The sequence below is a fragment of the Glycine max genome, chromosome 8 (assembly GCF_000004515.6).
Source record: "Glycine max cultivar Williams 82 chromosome 8, Glycine_max_v4.0, whole genome shotgun sequence".
NCBI lineage: Eukaryota > Viridiplantae > Streptophyta > Magnoliopsida > Fabales > Fabaceae > Glycine > Glycine max.
In genome coordinates, this window is record NC_038244.2 from 1178711 (window position 1) to 1203034 (window position 24324).

General features: G+C 32.8%; 3 protein-coding genes across 3 annotated transcripts; 2 read left to right on the forward strand and 1 right to left on the reverse strand.

The window, feature by feature from the left end:
- The first annotated feature begins 2163 nt into the window (after positions 1-2163).
- LOC100812448 (GMP synthase [glutamine-hydrolyzing]) lies at positions 2164-5463 on the forward strand. The gene is made up of 5 exons (XM_006584660.4): positions 2164-2782; positions 3248-3874; positions 3962-4093; positions 4182-4357; positions 5157-5463. Exons 1-5 carry the CDS (start codon positions 2237-2239, stop codon positions 5278-5280), a joined length of 1605 nt encoding a protein of 534 aa, XP_006584723.1. The 5' UTR covers positions 2164-2236; the 3' UTR covers positions 5281-5463.
- An 864-nt stretch (positions 5464-6327) lies between these two features.
- LOC100813885 (uncharacterized) lies at positions 6328-11909 on the reverse strand. The gene is made up of 7 exons (XM_003532366.5): positions 11017-11909; positions 10297-10501; positions 9937-10004; positions 7975-9232; positions 7761-7834; positions 7253-7430; positions 6328-7165 (listed from the first exon to the last, which is right to left on the reverse strand). The coding sequence occupies exons 2-7, from the start codon at positions 10436-10438 to the stop codon at positions 6504-6506; spliced, it is 2382 nt and encodes a 793-aa protein (XP_003532414.1). The 5' UTR covers positions 10439-10501; positions 11017-11909; the 3' UTR covers positions 6328-6503.
- Positions 11910-13426: 1517 nt separating this feature from the next.
- Positions 13427-17333, forward strand: LOC100776096 (UDP-N-acetylmuramoyl-L-alanyl-D-glutamate--2,6-diaminopimelate ligase MurE homolog, chloroplastic). The gene is made up of 5 exons (XM_003532764.5): positions 13427-15277; positions 15486-15602; positions 15713-15888; positions 16647-16792; positions 16974-17333. Exons 1-5 carry the CDS (start codon positions 13483-13485, stop codon positions 16990-16992), a joined length of 2253 nt encoding a protein of 750 aa, XP_003532812.1. The 5' UTR covers positions 13427-13482; the 3' UTR covers positions 16993-17333.
- Positions 17334-24324: the final 6991 nt, after the last annotated feature.

The following is a 24324-nucleotide window of genomic DNA, read 5'->3' on the forward strand; positions in this document are numbered from 1 at the left end:
TTTACTATGTATTTTTAAAACAAAAAAAATAATTACATAATGAAAACAATATTTCGTTGTGAACTTTGTTGAGACAAACCACCCAATAAATTATGTTTTCGTTGTGTATTTCTTTGTTTTAAAAAATACATAACAAAAATTCGCTTTTGTTGTGCATCTTGATAAAGAGAAGATCAAATTTATTTTTATTATGTGACTTTTTTAATGATTTTTATTTAATTATAAATGTAAGTTATAATTTTTAAAGTAATCAAATTAACCGTGATATAATTTACCATTTTTAATAATACTTGGTATTTTTTTAATTAAAATTAAATTAATTGGATACAAGTTATTAATCAAATTAATTATTCTAAAAACTTTTATTAATAGTAATGAAATGAATTCATGATATTAATTTGATTACAATTGAAAAGAGTAATTTATGTTATCATTAATTTAAATTTAAATTAATAAAAATGTAACAATTAATTTGATTATTGTTAAAAAAAGGTTACGTATTGTGATTAATATAATTTGTTTGAGAATTAATTCAAGTAAAAAATGTAACTTGTTTTTACAACTAATTTTTTGTTTAAAAAAACACCTAATGGAAACATATTTTCTTTTATAAAAGGAGATGAAAAAATTTACGCAACAATAACATAAAATTTTGTACGATTTTTGCGAACAAAGTCTAAAGTAGAAACATATTTTCATTTTATATTTTGTTTACACCCCTACAAGGAAAACATGACATTGTGAATTTTATAAGTGATTATACAACAAAATCATAATTAGATGATAATGACATTTTTGAAATAAAAAAGTGTCACCCTCTTAGCATGAACCTTCAAGAATGAGACTAAGGCTCCTAGCAACTCGTTAAATTAGCCCACCCATAGTCTACTTGTCTGACTTAAATTGAATACTAGAACTATTTACTTGAAAAAAAACATATAGGAAAAAAACCTTCTATTTTTAAAAGAATAATTCTAAGGCAGTTGTGATCATATCAACACAAATACATCAAATGCCATCAGATTTTGCAATTAAGAATAATTGTAAGAACTTTTGTATAACTTTAATGACAAGTATTAATAAACAAAAAAAAATCATAGTTTTTGTAAATTAAATTTAATTTATGCATTTTAAAGTGCACAAATTATTTTTTAATGATAGATACTTTTTTTTATCAATCGGAATTAACACGTGATATTAGAAGTTTATAATATTCACACACTCTTTTCAACTAATTGATTTAAATCTCATCAAAAAATACTTTTTAAGTGAAAGCTAAAGAATAATTTCTCGAGATATTATAATTTATTTAAAAGGTTAAACTTTTTTATATATATATATTTTTTGCATCTACATGAACTTGATCAAAAATCAAATCTCTAATCACATATTTAACTTTATTTAAAAAATTAACATCTCCCGTCAAAGGTTTTTGCTTGCACACACAAACTTGATGATTAAATATTGGATAACATATTTAAGGATTATGATTAGGGTCTAGTATTCAAAAAGAAATTAAAAGAGAAAATGTATTTTTATATTAAAAATCACATGAAAAAAATTCAAAATGATAAGAGGCACATCCTTATACATTTGAGTGGAAATTTTTTAGATAAACTATTTTTACATAATTTTTTATATTTATAAATTAATTATCATCAAATAATTATGATAAATATTTGAAATTTTGAATAATTAAATTAATTATTATCAATCTAATTTGAAATTCTAAACAATTAAATTTATGATAATTAATAATAATTTAATTATTTGAAATTTCAAATATATATCTTTATAGATAATTTTTAGTTCATTTAAAATTATAAAATTATCTTTATATTAATATATATTGATAATAATTAATCTAATTATTCAAAATTTCAGATACTTATCTTAATTTTTTAAATAATAATCAATCTGTAATTTCACAAAAAGTAGTTAATTTATAATTATTAATTAATTGTTTAGAAATTAAAATCAAATTGATAATGGATAATATATAAAGATAAAGATAAGCAACGTAGTAGTAGCAATGTTTAGATTAGAAGAGATTGGTAAAGTGGAAGGGCTCCCGCCAAAGCTAAAGACCCCGAAATCACAGTTAGTGACAGTAATTAATAATTAAAGCGACACGTTTAGTTCAATATTGTTCAAAATTACTGTTGCGGGTCATAAACCCTGACCTATATCTATCAGCACTGTCAACACCATAAACCCTAGCACTTGGCACTCACTCATGGACCCCAAAAACGTGAAATCGGACCTGGTTCTCATTCTCGATTACGGTTCCCAATACACCCACCTCATCACTCGCCGCATCCGCAGCCTCTCGGTGTTCTCCCTATGCATCTCCGGCACCTCCTCTCTTTCAACCATCACCGACCTCAACCCCTCCGTCGTCATTCTCTCCGGGGGCCCCCACTCCGTCCACACCCCGGACTCCCCCTCCTTCCCCGACGGCTTCCTCCAGTGGGCCCATTCCAATGGCGTCACCGTCCTCGGCATCTGCTACGGCCTCCAGCTCCTCGTTCAGCGCCTCGGCGGCGACGTCCGCGTCGGAGACAAGCAGGAGTATGGCCGCATGGAAATCTGCGCTGACAAACCCTCCGCGCTCTTCGGCCCCGAGAAAGTCGGTAAACGACAGGTCGTCTGGATGAGCCACGGCGACGAGGCCGTCACGCTACCCGATGGATTCCATGTCGTCGCCCGCAGCGACCAGGGCGCCGTCGCCGCCATTGAAAACCCCTCCGCCAAGCTCTACGGCCTCCAGTATCACCCTGAGGTAATTTTATTAAAACTTCAAATTTTAATCGGATAAAATATGTTTTTGGTCAGTCAAAATGTCTCGAAATTCGGTTATTTTGATAGTTACAATAGGTTAAGAAGCAATTGTGTTTGAGTTAGATTGGACCACTCCTTGAGTATTTAATGCAAAATGCATGCTTATTATAAAAAATGCAGCTGCATGCGCATGACTGGAGCTCTCTCTCTTAGAATATTTAGTGCAACTTCATACTCAGGACTTGGTCTTGATATCACTATTCAGCGGTTCGAAATTTGGTTTTAATTTATTACGATTTTAAAATCATGTCACTTTTTGGTGAATATAGAAACTAGAAATCTATTAAACTTTTGTAGAACTAAAACCGGATTTCGAGATGTTTTTGAGGAACCAAATGCATATTTTATCCTATTTAATTTTATGTGCTGTATGTTTGGGATTAATGTTGCTTGTTGTTTTGTGTAGGTGACGCATTCGGAGGAAGGAATGGAGACACTGCAGCGTTTTCTGTTTGATGTTTGTGGTGTGGGAGCAGGGTGGAAGATGGAGGATGTGATGGAGGAGGAGATAAAGGTGATTAAAGAAACGGTGGGGCCTGATGAGCATGTGATTTGTGCTTTGTCTGGTGGTGTGGATTCCACTGTTGCTGCTACTCTCGTGCATAAGGCTATTGGGGATAGGCTTCATTGTGTGTTTGTGGATAATGGGTTGCTTAGGTATAAGGAGAGGGAGCGGGTGATGGAGACTTTTGAGAAGGATCTTCATTTGCCGGTTGTGTGTGTTGATGCCGTGGGTCAGTTTCTTACCAAGTTGAAAGGTGTCGTGGATCCAGAGACTAAGAGGAAGATTATTGGGAAGGAGTTTATTTGTATTTTTGATGCTTTTGCTCAGGAGCTTGAGGGGAAGCTGGGGAAGAAGCCTTCTTATTTGGTTCAGGGGACGTTGTATCCTGATGTGATTGAATCTTGTCCTCCACCTGGGACCGGGAGAACCCATTCCCATACCATTAAGAGTCATCATAATGTTGGAGGCCTTCCAAAAGATATGAAGTTGAAGCTTATTGAACCACTTAAGCTTCTGTTCAAGGATGAGGTTTTGCTTTTGATCTATATTGGCTTGTTTAAATGTGCTTGGATTCTCAGATTATGTTATGCATTGTTTTTGTTGCCGTTTGTGTAGGTTCGTCAATTAGGGAGGATCTTGGATGTTCCTGTGGCCTTTCTAAAACGTCACCCATTCCCAGGGCCTGGTCTTGCAGTGAGAGTCCTGGGTGATGTGACTGAAGGAAATGCTTTAGATATTCTCCGACTGGTACATGGCTCTTTTGTGCTTTTGTATGTCTGTAGTGCTGATTGATGATTACCCTTTAGTATTTATGTCTAACAATTGTTTTTTCCAGGTTGATGAAATTTTCATTCAGTCAATCAAGGATGCTGGGCTCTATGATTCAATATGGCAAGCTTTTGCAGTTTTCTTGCCTGTTCGATCGGTTGGAGTTCAAGGTGATCAAAGAACACACTCCCATGTTGTTGCTCTCAGAGCTGTTACAAGTCAAGATGGAATGACTGCTGACTGGTAAGATTTCAACTGTAGTATGTTTGGTTATGCTACCTAATAATGTTTTTCATTTTTTCCTTATTACTGCTGAATGTGCTCCATTTGCAGAATATAATTGTGAAAATCATATTTGGTTATGTTGTGCTGCTGCTGCTGCTGCATTACCATATTTTGTTTTCTTTTTCTTTTGATGGTACCGAATTACCAATAGTAGGTCGACCATGGTTCTAGTAATCTATAGAATGGAGCAAATAAAGTTTGATAAGCATGTAATGTGGTTTCTATTACATTACAAGATATTCTGCTTTTCTTTTTTGATGTAGCATGTCTATTTGATACAGGGGAAGGTGTCAATATTGGTGCTTGTAACAGAGTATAAGAACTTCTACACCTGCTTGGGACTTTTACTTCTTTTTTTGCGCAAGTTTCTTCTCTATTTTTCTAACTCACTTCCTTCTTTTTTCTGTGAGTTTTGGTGTATCCCCATTCATGTCTGAGATCCACATCTTATCGCTTTTACTACAATTTCTGTCCTTCCCAAAAATGTAACTATAAAAATAACTCATTGTATTTGTCATAAACCATACCTAAATACATAAGAAAATTTTGAAATATTTCAGATAAAGTGGTGTCACCTTATCTTAATTAAATACTAGGGATATTACATTAGTTTCAGGACATTTATATTTTACTTGTGATACAAATGCTTTTAAATTATTCTATTGGCTTCAAATAGTCTTTCCCAATTAAACCATAAGAACTGTTGCTTATCATCTTTTGCTGCACTCTGGTAACTACATTTTGAAATAAATTCCAGGTACTACTTTGAGCACAAGTTCCTTGACGATGTTTCCCGAAAGATCTGTAATGGTGTCCGTGGTGTAAACCGTGTTGTGCAAGATATTACGTCAAAGCCACCATCAACAATTGAATGGGAATAGTATCACATTTTATGGGTTTTACTTCACAAAAGTAGCGAGGTACTTTGAAGTTGTATATGCGCTAAGGCACTGGCTATTTTCTTATTTGGCTTTCATGTCTTCTTCCTTGCGTGCCCTATGGCTTGGAGGGAAGTTATGGGAGGGGGAATTTCTAGTGGAATTAATATGATTCTTATGATTGAAGTAGGAGTTGAGTGGATCATAACCAAAATTATTAAATTATTATGATCCCCCCAACCCCCCCCCCCTCCTAAATAACTTAATTAATTTCCATTGTATTTAATTCTCACTCTTTGTATATTTATATATGTTTGTTTGTTTTTAATTCTTCTATCTCTTATCTCTTTTCTTTTTTGATCTTTTTTTTTTTATCTATCTTATTTTTATTCTTTTTTTTTATTATTTTTTACCTTAATATATTTAATTTTTTATAGTTATCTTTAATAGCTTCTTAATCATATCTTTTTTATCTAATTATTTTTGTAAAATTTTATTATTTTTTTTTTTCTTCTTTTTTTATTATTTATTTTTTTTTTCTTATTTTCTTTTTTGAGAGTCTCTAACCCATGTTTTGATAAGAACAATCTCACAAAAAATGGTCGCTTTTAAAAATAGATTTCATATAAGCTCAATTTTGAAATTGTATTGAATTTGTGAAAATCATTAAAGAGAAAAAGTATTAAGTCCACGGGGCTATTATTGGGCATGTAGTGGAGGGGAGATTGAAGGATATGCACTGCACTATATTTACTAGGCCTAATTTCATGTATGCAATTCTCATGTCTTTTGCTTTTTAAAAGTTTTAGACAATTATTAATATATAAAAACTTGTAAACACTCAAAATCAACAATTCACAAACTGTTACCGGACATGAAGACATGTTTTGAATAAAAAATAATAATTAAAAGGAGATGCAAGTAAAGGCATCAACTATAGAATACTTGGACTGCATATTAAAAAACAAAAATTAATGTCATGACATCAAAAGTCTAAAGATTCTAAAATAAAACCTATTACGTAGGCATAGAAACGGAGAATTTGGTTAGTTTGCATAAGAATTCAAATTCAAACTTTATTATTGTCATTGCCCACAAAAAAAAAGTCTAAAATAAATAAAATAATGAGAAAATGAAATTTCATATTGTTATGTATAAAAAATCATGTTGCACTGATACAAGTGTAATTTAGGAAGCATAATACCTGGACCAAATTTATGATTAATTCAAAAAATGGTAGCTTGATAATCTTTCCAAAGTGCTTTATCATCCCACGAGTAAGTAGACATAGCTTCATTGCAATGTGTCCAGTTTCTGACATCCTCCATCTCAGATGCAATTTCCAATACCAGTTTTTCAAGAACATCTCTCTCCACCTCTATTGCAATATCTTCTGTATCAACTTGGATATTTAGCCATGAACCACGTCTTGCTAAGTCCTTTTCAACAAGTTGTTCTAACGTTAAAGGCGATGGACGAGGGTGAAAGTGCAACTTAACTAGTTCTGTAATCTCTTTAGCCAGATGTTTCTTCACAACATATGCTTGGAAGTTTGGATTTTTTGTTGAAACATGAGGTGGTAATCCACAGTTCTGATGTACCTGCATGGAAATTTCAATGACGCAGTCATGCAAGATTCTACCACCAGAAAGTTGGCTAGTTAGTTCCTTCAGTTCAACAAAGGTGGATGGATCCAGCAATTTGTCACATGATCTCTTCAGAGTAAGTTCATCCCATTTGTAGTTGAGAGCATGCAGAATTTCTCTTGCATAGTGTAAGATGTCCTTAGAGGAGGTTAAATTGTTCATTGGATTTAAAGAGAATCTTATAAGGTCTTCAAAATGGTTCTCTTCAAATTTGTCTTGCTTTACTTGAACTGGTGACTCATCTGTGGAAGTGTGAAACGGTCAACTTGGCCTGACAATAGAGTGAACATGAAAAACAAAGTCGAATATGTCCAGGTTTAAAACCATACCTGGTTGAAAGGTGGTGATTTGTCGGTAGGTAACATCATCCTTAATAAATTGCTCAACAACAGATTCAGCCCTGGTGAGTGCAACTTTGTTTCCCATGTTTAGAGAATCATCTGTTCTTTGACCGGATGAAATAACATATTGTGAAAAAGGAAAAGTCTGGATCTCTGGATGCAAATCCTAATCAACACTAAATTTCATTATTCACATCACGGATAAAAAAGGCAAAAAAGATAGGAATAATTTTGACCAACGAGAAGTGTGAAAGCACTGTTAATTGGAAAATCAATAGTTGAGATGGTGATAAAATACATGTACTTTTATAATATAATAAACTACAAAGTTGTAAAAAACTACTACATTGATTTTACAATTAACAATCACAACTCTGGACTTTTCCATGCAAAGTGTCCCTCACTTTAAAAGGTAGCCAAATCCATATTTGTTAAAAGTAAAAGATAGATCTCCATGTCACTTCAGAGTTCAGAGTAAATGCCAAAAACTATTTACCAGAAAGGATCCACTTCCTCCGGTTATATCATTCATGTCGATGTTCTGAGTAGGGCTATCCGTGTATCTGCCATCTGGTTCAGAAAACATATCCATATATTCTCTCATGTATATATATTATAACAATATTTTACAAAGTTTCTTAGACCTTGCTAAAGAATTGATGGATTACGTAGATGATAGATGAGACAAATATTTATTACACAGAGCATACCTCTAGGAATATCATAATGTGCAAATAGATTGTCGCCAGGAGCACTATTTCTGATACCAGTATCTTCACCAAAAAGTTGCAACTTATCAGTATGTATATTAACAATGGTCAATGGTGAATCCTTGATTTCTCCTTCTTTTGGAACCCCCAACCTGGTTCTGTGGACCATTTGATAGTTGCTATAATCTCTCATCCTTCCAGTGATGGAACTGTGCTCGCAGTACCTATGCATGCTTGGCAAGTACAAAGAGTCAGGAAGAGGAATTGATCTCGCTAGAGAGTTTGTGCATTGTTCACATTCGTCACTTCCACAGTTTAACATCTGAGATGGACCTTTCCTACCTTCAATATGTATGTTCAATATATTTTCCTCACAATGGCAAACTGAAGTATTGTATGTGTTCTTACTACAACTTTCACCAAATGAAGCAGCTTCCAGCCCCATACAGAACTCAGAATCCTTCAACTTGATAATATTGTTCCTCTTCTTCGTATCAGGATATGAATTCAACCTATTTCCAGTATTAGGATGGGCATTAATTGGTGAATTTCTTTCAGCAATTTCCAATTCTTTTACTTTTTTACCATCTTCCAAGCCCTGGGAACTGCAGGAAAATTTACATGACATTTCATCATCTGTCCTCCACTGCTGTTCTTGTCTCCTTACTCTCATGACATGCTTCAACTTTCTCTTTATACAACTAAAGGGAAAATATGAAGGCCTAATGTTTTGTGCATTAGAACTGGAGCTATCAGGCGAACAGGGAGGGCTAGTAAAGCTTGTTTCCACAAAATTTTCCACATTAACAGTGCCAGGCTTCAAAACTACTATTCTGTTCGACGACTGAGGCATATAACTTGACCTCAAATCAGATCTATCAAAGGACTCAAAAGGTTTTACACATTGTGTAGCATTACTATCTTCAGGATTATTTAATCTAGTCATCCTTTTTTGCCTTGCCTGCTGACATGGTTCTTTCACTTGAGAACTTTGTAAGTCATGAATCTGTTTTACTAACCAAGAGTTAGGATCTTGCAAAAGTTTTACGAAAAGCTCCTTGTTTGAATGTAAAATCTGTAAAGCATCCAAGAACTGATTAGGCTCACAGCCTGTCCCGTCTTTTCCCTGGTAATTTTTATTGACAAATCTCTGATCAACAATCATCTTTGTTACTTCTTCTCTCCAATCTGCTACCTGTTCATTCTCCACGCCTCTGATACTTTTACAACTATAATCTCTTCTTCTTCTGGAACTTACCTGTAATAAGCGGCAATTTTAAAGCTTAATTAAAACTTCTAGATTTATTATGCATGTATGTTATTTTATTTTTCATGAAACTAGTCACTAGATCATTAAAACAAGGTACTGGTTTTTCAGACCAAGGATGAAGGTGATTATTTTTTAAATCTATATGTAGGATGGAGTACTGGATGGGTTTCAGTGTTGTTTCTCTTCTGGTCATCATCACAGTACAAATAATAATTGAGGTCTTTTAAGATTTAAATTTAAAGTGCTACGTTATTAGACAAAATTGAAAAGATTTCTTCACTTCACAAAATCCTACGTCCTACTCCTACACCAATGTATTTGAGTGTGGGAAGAATTGAGAGAAAAACTAAGATAAAAGAAAAGAGTGGCTTATGTCAAGAATCAAGACAAAATAAGATGTCAAGGAAGATGCTTTCCTCTCTGTACATTAGAGAGATAGTTAACAAACTTCTTTGACGTTTAAATTGAAATAACACGTACAATTCATAATTAATGAATTAATTAGATACAAAGCATACTACGAGCAACTTAGACTACACGTAAACAGATGAAGGAAGAGATAGGATATTTGGCCGTGTAAAAAGGGTAAAACATCATGCATTGTGATAAATTTCATTAAGAAGAATCTTAAAAGCAAGGTTCCTGTTGTAACATCAATCTTAGAAAAGAAAGTGTGCTTGATCAGAACTTACACCAATTTGAAGGCGCTTCTCGTCAACTGTGCCAAGCACATCTGATCTAGTTCTAGAGTTTCCATCTCCTGCAGTTTGGAAAAAAAAATTCGTAAGTTCCAAATTATATAGAGACCAAATTGATTACATACAATTTCCTCAACTTCAGAAAATTAAAATTGATTTAATGTGTAACAGGTTTAAGTAAAAACATGGTAAATGGAGGCATTGGCCCAGAAATCTTCGTTTTAAAATTGTAGCTTATATACTTTAGACTTTAAACTAAATGCAATATGCATCCAAGACTAAGAAACTCGCAACCTTTCCGGATGAAAATTCTACCAGAGTAAGTTTAAGCTATAAAAAATAAAAAACTCTTACCATTAGCATGAGCATTCAGCCTCCTATTGGAAACCAATCTTCTGTCAGAATGACCTTCACGAAAATTGAAGATTCTTAACATTCGCCACGTACAACCTGTCTCGTACGTTTGGTTAACCCGAGGAGGAGATCTTCTCGCCATGATAAAGAGAAAAGCTACTATCTGTGATCTTTTAGTCAAATTTAATTCGAAAAACACAAAAGTCTGTGCAAGCACAGAAAAAAAAGGAAAGGTTAATCCTTGTAAATGGGAAGTAATCAACAATGTTCAGCTTCAGAATGCCATCCAAATGACAACAAAAAATATCAGAATCTGAAGTACTAATTGATAATCAGTTTCAAATCCCACAAAAGCATTAAAACTTAAAAAGAGCTACAATTGAATGATCGTACTTTTTTTTTTTTTTGATTACTCTAATGATCATACTTTCTAAAACTAAACAACTATACTAATATATTGATCTATAACCAATTGACAATTTGACATATTCACCCAACCACCGAACCAAAGTGAAATAAAAGAATGAAAAAGTATCCACCGTGTCTGTAAAACACAAACACGTGAAGAACAAAGTAAGTTACTTTCAGAATACCTAATTAATGTGACTGAGCCCAACCCTGACTGCAAACATTAATTTCAATAGTCCTTTTTTTGCCTAGTTAAGTCTAACAAGTAACAATGGAAATTGTAAGTGTATAGCAATTATAGGGGAGAGATACCTGGATATAATACCCAAATTAAAGTCCTCCTTCAGCTTAAACAAATGCATGATGATGTAGATCTAGAATGGAATGTGGGAATGTAAAAGTGAAAAACAAAAATACAGGAACACACGGAATGTGTGTGTGTGAGCAAATAGTCAATCGGATTCAGATAGGGACATAAAATATTATGACAATTGTAAAATATTTAGTGGATGAGGAAAGCTTTTAGCTGAAGGCAACTTGGCTTGCTTTTATTTTGTTATCCAATGTGTTTCTCTACATGTCTATCACTTCCGTGCAATTGCAATTTGCAAATCCAAATCCACCCTCCTTAATTTTCCTGTCATAGGTGAATTGGGGGTATGCTACATGCTCTGACCCACTATGTTGAATCCAGCTCTTTGAGCACCAAGACGACGTCGTTCTAAGGAATCTTCCATCTTCCTAAGCTTGTCGTAGAGTGAGCTGTTTTGCTGGATGGGACGTCTTCCATTCATTCATGTTCGGCATGGAACACCCTCTGGCCCCTGCACCTAGTTTTGCTACCAATTTGAACCGTTCATGTTGGTGGCTATGGTCCCGCAGTCACTTATCATGTTAACAGTAACGCGAACAAGATTTTTTATGCAAAATAACATGATCGGTGTCACTTTAAATTTAGGTGCAACAACAATAATAACACCATTCTCTTATCATTGCCTCTCATGGGATTCTAATTCTATAATTTGGCTACACAACTCACAACTGCATTCTTTTGCCAGTTTAATCAAATCCCACAAATTCTCTCTCCAAACTAATACATACTAACACCGACAGTCATGGTTTCTCGGTCAGTCAATCGCGCTCCTCATTCTGAATGCAAGATTCATGCGCCATTAATTATTAGTTATTATATTCTATTATAATTCCTCTTAACATTTTTTTATTTATTTATGAAAATAGAACCAAAGCGAAAGGGAAAAACTTCGGAGCACAAGCAAGACTAGAGAATCTAAGATGTTGTCAAGCGGAAGCTTCCACTCCATGGGCTCCTGGTCACAATGAGAGACCCATCCTGCTAAATAATACTAATAAATTGAGTGAAATAATATTTAACTAGTATTCAATAAAAAAGTTATATTTAATAATTTGAAAATTATAAAATACATTCAATTCTTGTATCATTTAATAAGCAAGAAGATATTACATGAGGATATAGAATTATGCTCTTTAATATATATTATACATTGTAAATCTTTTTTAGTCTTAGTGACTAGTGTTTTAAAGAATAAATAATTTTTTTATTATTAAAAATATATTTAAATTGTTCTGAAATATAATAAGGTTGAGCTACTCAATTCGATTACCGACTAGTCGGTTAATTTGCCCTTCTATGTCAAGTTAAGAGCTTGACCTAATTTAAGGATAAATGTTATTTGACCATCAATCACTATCAATCATATACTTATTGTTTTCAATCAGACAACCCCCATAAGTATAAGACCTACGCATGAAAGACATTGCATCATTTGAATCTTTAAAAAAACATGATAGGTTCATGATAAAAGAAGTATTTGACACTCCATTTGCACTCCTGATAAATATTTCATGATCATCTTAACCAAGTATGCATCATTCATACACCAATATTTTTACTCTACTCAACATTGACTTGAGTATTAGAATTTCTATAAATAGGCCCTCCTTTGCTCTAACAAAACTAAAAATTTGCATTGACATAGACAAAGGAGGAAGCTCTGGTAGGAATACCTATAGCAAAACACAATACTGGATCTTTGTAGCAATTCATATAGAAAAGGGTAAATTAGAAGTTATGATAAAAACACATTTATAATATTTTTTTTAATAAAATATCTTCACTTTTAATTCTTAATATCTTGATTAACATTTGTCATTTATTTTTGTTTTAAAACTACATGTAGCCATTGAACCAAGTATTGGACACAATTGATTAATTTACTAACATTAAAGTTGAATCGTTAGGATATTATTCGAGTTTGATCCTTAGTAGAAATAATTCTTAGCCAAATTTATTTATCTCCTGATCAAATTTCAGATTAGTTGGATCTATTTTCTTTGATAAATCATAAGTTTAAGAAAAAAACTATTGGGTAACCATTTAAACACAATTCCACTCAAGTCAAATAATACACGTTAAATGATAAGACAACTTTCCCCAATCCAATCTTATCTTCTCACGTACAAAACTCAGACTTAAAAAATCTTAAAAGAAAAATTACATATACTACATGATACATTGTACAGTTTTGCCAACCTCATTGAATTGAAGAGTCTACACAGATAGATAGAAGCAATATTTACCATGGTCTATAAAACATGGGCCAAGCCCAAGAAAAAACAAAAATAGACAACAACAAGGCGATAGCCCGTCTGAGATAATCTCGACTTTTGTTGAATAGAAAAAAAATTCTAAAACCCAAACAAAGCCCTTGACTCTACTCCCCAGTGGCAGTGTCTTTGATGGCGTTATCATTTCTTGGTGTTCCGCACTTTGTGTCACCTGCAACTACATCATCCACTGTAAAGTTGCAACACTTTCGCAAACCTTGTACTTGTAGTTCTACACCCTTCTTCCGTCTCCTTTCATATCCCTTTCTTCACGTTCGGGCTCCGCGGGCCATTGGGCCCGATGGGAAGTTCTACCCAAGCCCAGCCGACGACGACCCACCGGAAGCTGACGAGGATTCCTCCCACGGCTTCTCCACCTTCCAGCAAATCCAGCGCCAAGCAGAACGCGCGCGCCAAATCGAAGAAGACGACTACAAGAAGAACCAATCCACGTACCTCGCCGCCATCGCCGACGTCGAAGACGCCCCCGACAACGCCCCCTTCGACTCCTCTGAGGATGACCTCTTTGGCGAAATCGACAAAGCCTTAGCTCTCAAGCGCAAAGAATTCGTCTCCCAAGGCCTTCTCCAACCCAATCCCCCCAAACAGGATCCACTCCCCGTCGCCGCTGTCGACGAGCTCCAACCAGACGAGCTCGGCGATTTGGCTGAAATCGAACGCCTCCAGGGACTCACCGCTGACGGTAACGGTAACATAAGCAACTCAACCGAATCTCCGTTTGAATTCGATTTTGACAGTTATGGTAAAACTAAGGTTAGGATTGTAGAAGGGAAGTTTAAGATGAGTTTGGCTGAGCTTCTAGACGAGAGTAAGGTCGTCCCGGTGTCGGTTTCCGGTGATTTGGAAATCGAAATTACCGGAATTCAGCACGATTCGAGGATTGTTAGTTCCGGTGACTTATTTGTGTGTTGTGTGGGGAGTAAAACCGATGGGCATTTGTTTTTGTCCGAGGCTGATAAGAGAGGCGCGGTTGCGGTTGTGGCTAGTAAAGAGATTGATATTGAGGATACTTTGGGGTGTAAGGCTTTGGTTATTGTGGAAGATACTAATGCTGTTCTTCCTGCGTTGGCTGCCTCGTTTTATAAACAGCCTTCTACGAAAATGGCTGTGATTGGGATAACCGGGACTTATGGCAAAACGACCACCACCTGCTTGATTAAAAGTTTGTATGAGTCGATGGGGCTGCGAACCGGGATGTTAAACTCGGTTGCTTCTTATGTCCATGGGGACAATAAGTTGGAGTTGGGTAATGCAGTGCCGGATGCTGTTTTGGTTCAGAATTTGATGGCCAAGATGATTCACAATGGAACTGAGGTGGTGGTCATGGAGGCGGGTGCTCATGGGTTGGGGGATGGGAAGTATGATGAGGTTGACTTTGATATTGCGGTCTTCACTAATTTGAGTCAGGAGGAGGAGGGAGATATAGATGCGCAGGCTAAGTTGTTCTCGAGAATGGTGGATCCGGAGAGGCATAGGAAGGTTGTTAACATTGATGATCCGAATGCACCCTTTTTTGTGTCGCAGGGGAACCGGGAAGTTCCTGTTGTGACATTTGCGATGGAGAATAAGGAGGCAGATGTTCATCCCTTGAAGTTTGAGCTTTCTTTGTTTGAGACGCAGGTGTTGGTTAATACTCCCACGGGGATACTGGAGATTTCGTCCGGTTTGCTTGGGAAGCATAATATTTACAACATCCTTGCTGCTGTGGCAGTTGGGATTGCTGTTGGGGCACCCTTGGAGGACATTGTTAGAGGGATTGAAGAGGTTGATGCGGTTCCTGGGAGGTGTGAGTTGATTGATGAGGAACAAGCATTTGGGGTGATAGTGGACTATGCCAGTACTCCTGATGCGTTGTCTAGATTGCTCGATTCTGTTAGAGAGCTTGGACCTCGCAGGGTTATAACTGGTATGTTTGTGTTGTGCTTCTCTTATTGCTGCAGAAGATTTCCTTTCTAATTTTTGTTTGGACATGAAGAAACTAAACCAAAGCATTTTTCATTTGGAAAGTTAAAACTGCATACTTATTTACATGCCTGAAGTCTTAAGACTTGTATTATTTGATTCAAATATGCTTTTGTTATTGTGCATGTCATAATTTCTTGTTCATTTTGAAGTCATTGGATGCTGTGGTGAGGGCGACAGGGGGAAGAGGCCCGTGATGACCAAGATAGCAACAGATAAAAGTGAAGTGACCATGCTGACATCTGACAATCCCAAGAGTGAAGATCCATGTATGTATTTTGAACATAGAATATAGGCAATATATGAATGTACATACTTTAGCTAGCAGCTGCACAGCTTCACAATCTAATTTTGACATGCTTCTTTACTTTTTGCCCAGTGGACATATTGGATGATATGTTAGCTGGGGTAGGATGGACGATGCAGGACTACCTGAAATATGGAGAGAATGACTATTATCCACCTCTTCCAAATGGTCATAGACTTTTTCTCCATGACATTAGGAGGGTAGCTGTGCGAGCTGCAGTTGCAATGGGTGAGGAGGGCGATGTGGTTGTAAGTTAATGGAGCTCTATTCTACACTTCACCTTCTAATATAGAATTGAGCCAAGTTGTGATAACTCAGAAGTCAATTAATTGAAAGCATTTTGGTGCTTGGTACTGCATAAGGGATTTATAGTTTTTGGTTTTCTGAAAAATTTGAAGGATATTAAGATGTATGTCAAAGTGATATGTCAACAAAAATATGTTGATCAAGAGAAAAAAAATAGGGAGAAGCTTAAATTTAAACACAATGAACAAACATAGCCTGTCCACATGAATTATCCTCCAACAATCAACATTCAATTTCATTATGGCACTTAGTGATGCAATTAGGTCATGACGTAAGAGTTCCTGCACAATGTGGGAGTTCTTGTTTGTCTCATTTTGGTAGCCTTGCTTTATAGAAGGCTTAACTAATCCTTCCCTTTTATTTTGTTACTTGTGTTGTGATTGAGGCAACACCATCCTAGTAGAGTGTCAAAACTAATTTTTCTTTATAACTTGTGCTTATTGTAGTTGAGAAAACTTCATGTTGACTGTCAGTCTATATAAGCTTTAGATTGACCGTTTGAAAAAAATAAAATACCGAAAGCATTACAACTGGAATTTGATAACTTGTATCCTCTTGAAATCCTTTTAAATTGATTCTTTTAGAGTATCATATCATAGTATAAATAATACACCAAAAAATTAATATAAACAAGGAATTGTTAATTTTGTGGGCTGTGATTTGTGAAACAAGGTTGTACTATTAAATATGCATGGTGCAGGTGGTTGCTGGCAAAGGCCATGAAACATATCAAGTAGAAGGTGATAAAAAGGAATTCTTTGATGATCGAGAAGAGTGCCGAGAGGCATTGCAGTATGTTGATGAGCTTCACCAAGCTGGAATAGATACAAGTGAATTTCCATGGCGGTAATGCCAAATGTTTTCCTCTTCAATGCCCTTTTGTAACTTGACAAGGCTGGTTTTTGGCAATTAAGACCACACCTGTCACCTGTAACAAAATAAACAAAAGAAAAAGAAAAACACAGAATTGTCATGTGTTGCTCATTAAAAAGAATGGCATGTTTATTTCGTTTTTGTCTTATCGCAGGTTACCAGAGAGTCATTGATACAAAAGGCTGTTGTGATAAATATTGGATTATTCTAAGTACAATTCGAGCCAGTATGAAGAAAAGGGCCTTTCCGTGGTGGGGAGGGCTTTTCTTTGCAGGAGCTTGGAAAGCGCATGCCCGGAAAAATTAGGCTTCAGATTCCGGCCAAAAATTGGACGGTCGGCTTAGTGCAGTTTATCCAACCGTTTATTTTTGTTTATACAAATGTAGTCATAAGTTTTCTTCTCCCTTTCTCTGCTGTCCTTTTCCACTGTAATTCTACGTGTCAGCTTCCTCTTTCTTTGCTTTGTAGAACTAATTCAGTCTTTATTCTTATAATATGGATAAAAAATAACAAATTCAGTCTTTATTCTTAGAATATGGATAAAATATTTTGAGAAGCTTCTGGGATGGGCTCTTGAGCGGAATGTCCAACAATAGGTTTGAGAAGCTTTAGAGTATCACTTCTATGAGCACTGACATCCGGCACCAAAACTCTTCTGGGGTGGCCTCTTAAGCCGATCGAACCTATTAAAACAGACCACTTCGCTTAAAAAACATCAATCAACCTAAACTACTAGCTGATGTATTCACCAAATTCAGTTATAATTTAGATTTAATTATAATGAAGATGCTTATAGTTTGCTTTTATTACATTTGTCATTTTTTTGGTATTATTTTTAATCTCACGTTAATTCCGTGAAACTTTTGTAACTAAAATTAATAAGAAAAAAAAAATCACCTATGAAAGAAAAACAAAGAAAAAAGAAAATGATATTTAAATAGTAAGATGAAAAATTTTGTTGGCAATTATTTTAATACTTAATTACATATTACTTTTTTGGTTTACTTAATTGAATTTTAAATCTTTATTCAACTTGTTGAATTTAATGTGAATCATTTTAAACACACGTATTTCTCGATAGTCTTTTTAATGTGGATTGAAGTTAAAATGATTAAATAAGAATATTTTAGACAAAGAAAATTTATTAAAAATCATATGTTTCTTATGTGACAGTCTCAAACTAACATTTCTTATATCTAAATAACGAGGTTTTTTAAAGTGGTCAATGAAATAAAAAAATAACAATTAGAATATTTTTTATAGTCATAAAAAAAACAGTGTCCAATGTAATAAAAACAAATCATATAGCTTATTAATTTACTCTATAATTTATAAACAATCCAGATGCAAGGCGATTAATAGCAATTTATTTTATTTTGGTTTAGGTGAAAATTCTCCTCCAAACAAGTTTTGGATCCCAATTCCCATGCCATGCAATCCAGCCCACGTCAAAGTACTTCTAACTATTTTAATTGACAGAATTTGTATGACTAATGAAATCTCCCTACAAAAATTTAAACCATCCAAGTAAAAGTGAAATCAATTCACCTGCAAGAAATAGGGATATTTTGGTTCCAAAGAGAGTGATTATTCCTAAAACATTTGAAGTAATTTTGTCATGCCTATTAATCTGAATGCACTTTTCATTTATGGTTGCCAAGACATTCACAAATGCAATTATTAGGCCTAATGATATTTCTCGCTCGCAGAACAAATATTTGTTCTCAAAGTACATAGCTTAGCCACTGTGACCTTCCAATATGTGCTTCCTTTGAATACAATTCTAATGCCCAGGATATACCTGTGATGGGTGAACATAAATGAAAGTTTTGTGACGTAAAGTCCGTTGTGGGCAGAAAAAATGAGGAGGTCAGACTTAGCTTTTAGTTTCTATATTTTATATTCTATTTACTTTAGCCTTAATTTCTGTATTTTGAATGATGTTAGATTTTGATTATTTTTATTGCATTTTGATCTTTACAGCAAGTGTATAAAATGTTTAGAATTATCTGATCAGGATGCTGTAATATAATATCTTTTTTTCCTGATTCTTGAACGCCATGTCTAAAGGTGCTCCTTTTCATGTTTACTTGCATTTCAGCTTTTTCAAATTTATCTGCAAACTTATTACAGACATATAATATGAAGTTTCTTTATAATATATCTATGCATAGATCTATCATGCGTGTATTTATCAGGCAGCGTGCTTTTAATCACCATTCTCTTTGGTTGGTTATTTTATTTGAAGGGAATTGCTCTGATAATCACAATAATTCACAGTTTTTCAGATTGTATTGTATATACCTAAGATCAAAGTATGGTTATTTTATTTGAGCTTACACTGTTATCATTGGGAAATGGTTTTATGGCAGACATGTGATAGTATTCTTTAGTGGCGGTCATTTCATGGAACATTTTGATATCTACTTAATGTATTGACAATTTTTTCATACGTCTCTTGAAAGACAGAATGAAACTAGCAACGGTTTCCATTTATTCTTTTGTTCCTTGTGTTTACTTAATTCTTTCTTCTTTTTTTTTTAAAAAAAAATCATGCTTAATGCAACCAATCCAGAATATTAAAACTAAAAAAGTGTGCAAAGAATGCTAAAATTTTGCTTAGGAGAGTGAAGGAATTTTGGGTTCTAAAAGTATCATTTTTCTAGTCCCACTACCACTAATATAGTGTTTATTGCTTTAAACTAGTAGAAAAGGCGCAGTTGATGATGAACCTTGGAGGTGGATACTTCTGGTCCACATTCACTGTAGTTAGTTTTTTTAGGTATTCATACGGCAACTTTTAAATAATTAAACATTAGTAGCCAATTCAAATTTCGATATAAGTCGATTTATCCAGATAAAATGAGTCACTTTCTCCGACAATTATGATTTGTTGTTTACTGTGAGAATGCATGAAAATATTTACTGTAGCCAACACGGGTGATGCTTCTCATGGCCAATGATTGCTTGTGGCTTTGGTGAGAATTAACTTGTGCTTACCTTGTCTGTTATTGACTTTGGCAACTCTGCTATTCAGACAGTGAAAACAAATAATTTTGTAACTGAAAAAAACAACATTTTTTAAGCTTGATTTACAAAATGTTTGTAAAAAAAAAAAAGCTTGACTTACAAAGATATGATTCATTGAATTGATTACTTCTTTCTTTTTTTTGGAAGGTATGTATGGCCAACCGGGACAACTACGCATTAATGTTCCATGCTGTCTTACTAGTTTTAAATTTAATTGAAGAAATAATTTGAAAGAATTTTTTTCAAGAAAAAGAAAATGATATTATCTACAACTACAACATTGCAATGCAGCTTAGTATTTATTAGTCAGTTAGGGAGCAATGACAACGGTACGGTACACCTCATTTATGGCTTATATGAGTGGAAAGAAGAAAAAGATATAAAAAAATTAAAAAGAAAAATATAAATATGACAAATAATGTGATGTAAAATGAAAATAAATCATAGGAATAATATGCTTGGTTTTATTTCGTGTTTTCAAATAAATGATTCAATTTTTCATGTTAAAAGCAAACCAACAAAATATAACCTTCACTTTTTCATGTTTTTTATGCACATTTTAAACATAATGAAAGAAAAATGAGATGGGAGTGGGAAAATTATTAGGTAAACTTCTGCATGACACTATTTAATTTTTTTAATTTTAAAAAAATAACAATACTTAATTACATGTTTTATAAAATTAAATGAAACTAGATCAAACAATAATTTCTTATGAGAGTCAGACGAAATAAAAATTAAATATATATTAAAATGAGTTAATCAAGAGAATTTAACTCAATTAATTAAACATAAATGTCAGTTATTAAAAATTAGTATCTTTTTTTAATTCATATGAATAAAGAAAAATATTAAACTGAATTAAATATTAAAAAATAGTTTTGTTCTAGTTCATAATGCTCTTATTTAATTCAAATAAGATTGTTTTATGTATACCAACAAAATATTAAATAATTTTCCTTACTTAGATGATTGATAGTTTCATGCACGAGGACGTGGACATTTCTAATTCTGGTATTTCGTGGACAAGAGGAGAACCAGAAAGAACATCCATGTGCACATCTCATATCGGATTCCAACAACATGAAATTGAAACATGAAACCACAACGATAATGTACAGTGTACTAGTGACATAATTCTTTGTATATTTTATTTTGGTACTTAATTCGTTGCATAATCTTTGGGAGTCGGAACCAAAAAGTGGTATAAGTAACCCAAACAAGGGTTTTAGATCAAAAAAAGGTTTTAATTTTTTTTAGTACTAATATACTTTAAAAAAACACTTAAATTGAACAATTTAGATATAACTTGTTATTTTTCAAACATAAAGATAATAAAAATTTATTTAATATCAACAACATCTCAACAAAGATAAAAATGATTGATGTTATTGTTTATTGAAAAAAATATTAAATAAAATTAATTGTAATAATTTAATCGATAATTTTGTATCACAAAAAATTTAAAAAGTTAATTTTAAATAAAACAATGATAATTTTAATAAATTATTTTATGAATAAATAAAAGACATTATTTTTAAATTTGCTTTTTGGAACTTTTAAGTCTTTGAGCATGTTCAACGGGTAAATTATTTAGAATAAGGCACATGCTAGACTTTTGTTTTAATTTAATTAAATGTTTGGTCGATCTAAATAATTAAGGGAAAAATTCACCTGAGTTAGAACCATTCTCAGGATTGCGCCGAAACTCGAAAGGGTCCAAATTTATGGTTCATAGCCGATCTTACCATAATATTATGATAGGCATAACAAAAATAATTTTTAAAACAAAATAATTAATTCTAAAGAAGAGAAATGTTAAATTACTTAAAATGGGTGGGTTTTATGTTAGATACTAATATTTAAGGGTCTTGAAAATGTGAAAAGTAATTCATTCTATTTTTGGGAAAAAGTTACACTATCATTATGTAAAAGACGTTTGTAAAGAATCATTTCAAATATTCACGAGAAGAATATTATCCACAGTTATGTTTGAATTAAACATAAAAAAATATTTGATAAATAAAATAATTATGAAGTTATATATAAATTAAATGAGTTAAACTAACCAAACAAATAATCCTGTTAAAGCAGTAAATCTTTCTTGGGGTGTATTTCCATAAATAAATGTAACTAAAAGGTGCTAAATAATGTAAATGTTTCTGTATTTTTTTTTTTTTTTGCAGTATAGTTAATTTATGTGTGTTCCATTATATTTATTAATCTTTTGTGCGCAGAGTTTTTTGCCCACAAATTATTATATCATGATGATATATATGTTTGAGTCTTTCTGAAGATCCATCCATCTACAGAGTTATCCAGGTTAGAATATAAACAGGACTTCCCATAAACTTTGTGATCACTCTTCAATCCCACAAGCTTTGTGAAAGGCATGTGATGACTTTAATCACAATCCTGTGTGGTAAGGAAGGAGATATTAGATATATAATTTAGAAAGAACAGACAAGCTAGCTGTGACAACAATATATAAATGTGCTGAGTATTTTAATATATTTTTTTAGATAATATTTCATGGTATATACTCATTTGATGAGTTGTTTATTATATATCTCATTCAAATAAATTTACATTATGTCTTAAATTGTTAAAAGAAACATATACTTACTACATTGTTGATCATAAGAATCTTTTTAAAATTTATTTGTGATTTTTTATAAGATATTTTTTAACTTTAGATACATTAATTATTTTTTTCTACATATTTTTACTTAATTATTTTTTTTTTATAATTAGAGATGGAGTATAAAGAGTTGTGTATTATAAAATGATTTAAATATATTTTTATCTTTATAATTTAACGTTTTTTATTTTCATTTTTTAAATTTTATTTTTTCATTTTATTTTTTATAAAATATGATTTTTTTTTCTTAAAATATTTTAGATGATATTTTTTTACAGTTTAAAACATTTTTTTATTATTTAAAAAATTATCTAAAATATTTGAAGGATAATAAAATAAAACAAAAACATTTTAAAAATAATAAAACGAATATTTTTTACAGTGAAAAAAAAAATACATTAACTAAAAATATATTTATATTTTATAAAATTATACGCTTCATCCGCATGTGTGAGACACGCAGGTCCAACAACATGGCATCGCTTGAGCATGAGCTGTTATGCACACTAAGCTACTCTGCTTTTCGTGTGATAATAAAAGACACGGAAGATTTGGCCCACCAAAATCAAATTCTTCGAATATTTGAAACACAGCTAAAACAATACCATTCATTATTCATCATTCTTATCTGGCATGGCAATAGGACCCACACATGTAGACATTTGTCATGATTTTGACGAGAAAAAATCTAGTTCATTGGATTTTGATTTGAATTTTCCCCGCATTTTAAATTCAGAGACAAGAGTGATTACTCCTCTGTGTGGATTAATTTGTTCATCCAATTTTTATGTCCTTCTTTGTTGGATTATTAGATTTTCCATTTATTTCAATTAATTTTGGGGAGTGGGGGCAGGGGTGGAGAAAATTGATCCCAATGGAAGGGTAATTTTTTGGTCCATCAGTTTTCAGAACAAGGACAAGGGAGGGTTTTGAGATTCGGGGGTGCCCGAAATAATAAGTGTAAGATCCAAGACAAGAATCCCTAGAATCATTCAAAGTCTCCAGAAAAACAAAAACAAAAAAAGCACCTGTGGATTATGATTCAAGTTATGCTTCCCTTCAATAACAGAATACTACTACTTTCGCTAATTATGAATACTACATGTATTCTAAAATTATTGAAGATTAGTGTACATAAATTAAAGAGTGTCTAATAAGTGTAAGATATTAACATATTTAATCTAAAATATGTTTAATTAATGTAAATTATAAACGTGATTTGTTTTTTGCTGAAGTATTTTTCTTAAAATAAGTTATAAGCAGTGCAGTATTTTTCGTAAAAACAAATTTAATTATTTTAAACAAGAGTATATATGAAAAAAGATAATTAATTGTACTTAAAATTTGTAAAAAATCAATAATTTTAGAATAGAAAAAAAAGCTAAAAACATTGATACTAGTACTTTGGATCGAGAGTCGTAGTTAACTTCATTTTAAAAGTTCTGTTATTTCTGTTAAATTAATCTTTAAAAAATCTGAATTAAATAGAGAGTATTAGAAATATTTTAAACCACCATACCCAAGTTTAAATTTGGTTATAATTAACTTCGGATGGAGTAAAATATAAATTGTGTTGAATGTTTACTCTTCTCACATGCATGTTTTGTATATAGTAATTGTTTTAACAAACAATAATTTGAATTTGGAATTATATTAAGAAAACAGCTGTTAATTTTGTGAAAATATTATTTAATATTTATATATAAAATCAAATGAAACTAAGATTGGGGTGGCGGGGTGGTTAAATGGAACCAAAAGCAGAATTGTTCAATTACAAAAGAAAATTATGCTTTCGTGAGTTATATTATTTATATACCTTTTCTATAACATTTTT

Bases quoted from the DNA above. Each gene is read 5' to 3' on its own strand.
- LOC100813885 (XM_003532366.5), bottom strand. From the start codon at position 10,438: ATGGCGAGAAGATCTCCTCCTCGGGTTAACCAAACGTACGAGACAGGT. The intron at 10,005-10,296 runs GTAAGAGTTTTT...TCCAAACTGCAG, and splicing joins GCTGAATGCTCATGCTAATG to GAGATGGAAACTCTAGAACT. The intron at 7,835-7,974 runs GTATGCTCTGTG...TTTCTGAACCAG, and splicing joins ACATTATGATATTCCTAGAG to ATGGCAGATACACGGATAGC.
- LOC100812448 (XM_006584660.4), top strand. From the start codon at position 2,237: ATGGACCCCAAAAACGTGAAATCGGACCTGGTTCTCATTCTCGATTAC. The intron at 2,783-3,247 runs GTAATTTTATTA...TGTTTTGTGTAG, and splicing joins GCCTCCAGTATCACCCTGAG to GTGACGCATTCGGAGGAAGG. The intron at 3,875-3,961 runs GTTTTGCTTTTG...CCGTTTGTGTAG, and splicing joins AGCTTCTGTTCAAGGATGAG to GTTCGTCAATTAGGGAGGAT.
- LOC100776096 (XM_003532764.5), top strand. From the start codon at position 13,483: ATGGCGTTATCATTTCTTGGTGTTCCGCACTTTGTGTCACCTGCAACT. The intron at 15,603-15,712 runs GTATGTATTTTG...CTTTTTGCCCAG, and splicing joins TCCCAAGAGTGAAGATCCAT to TGGACATATTGGATGATATG. The intron at 15,889-16,646 runs GTAAGTTAATGG...TGCATGGTGCAG, and splicing joins GTGAGGAGGGCGATGTGGTT to GTGGTTGCTGGCAAAGGCCA.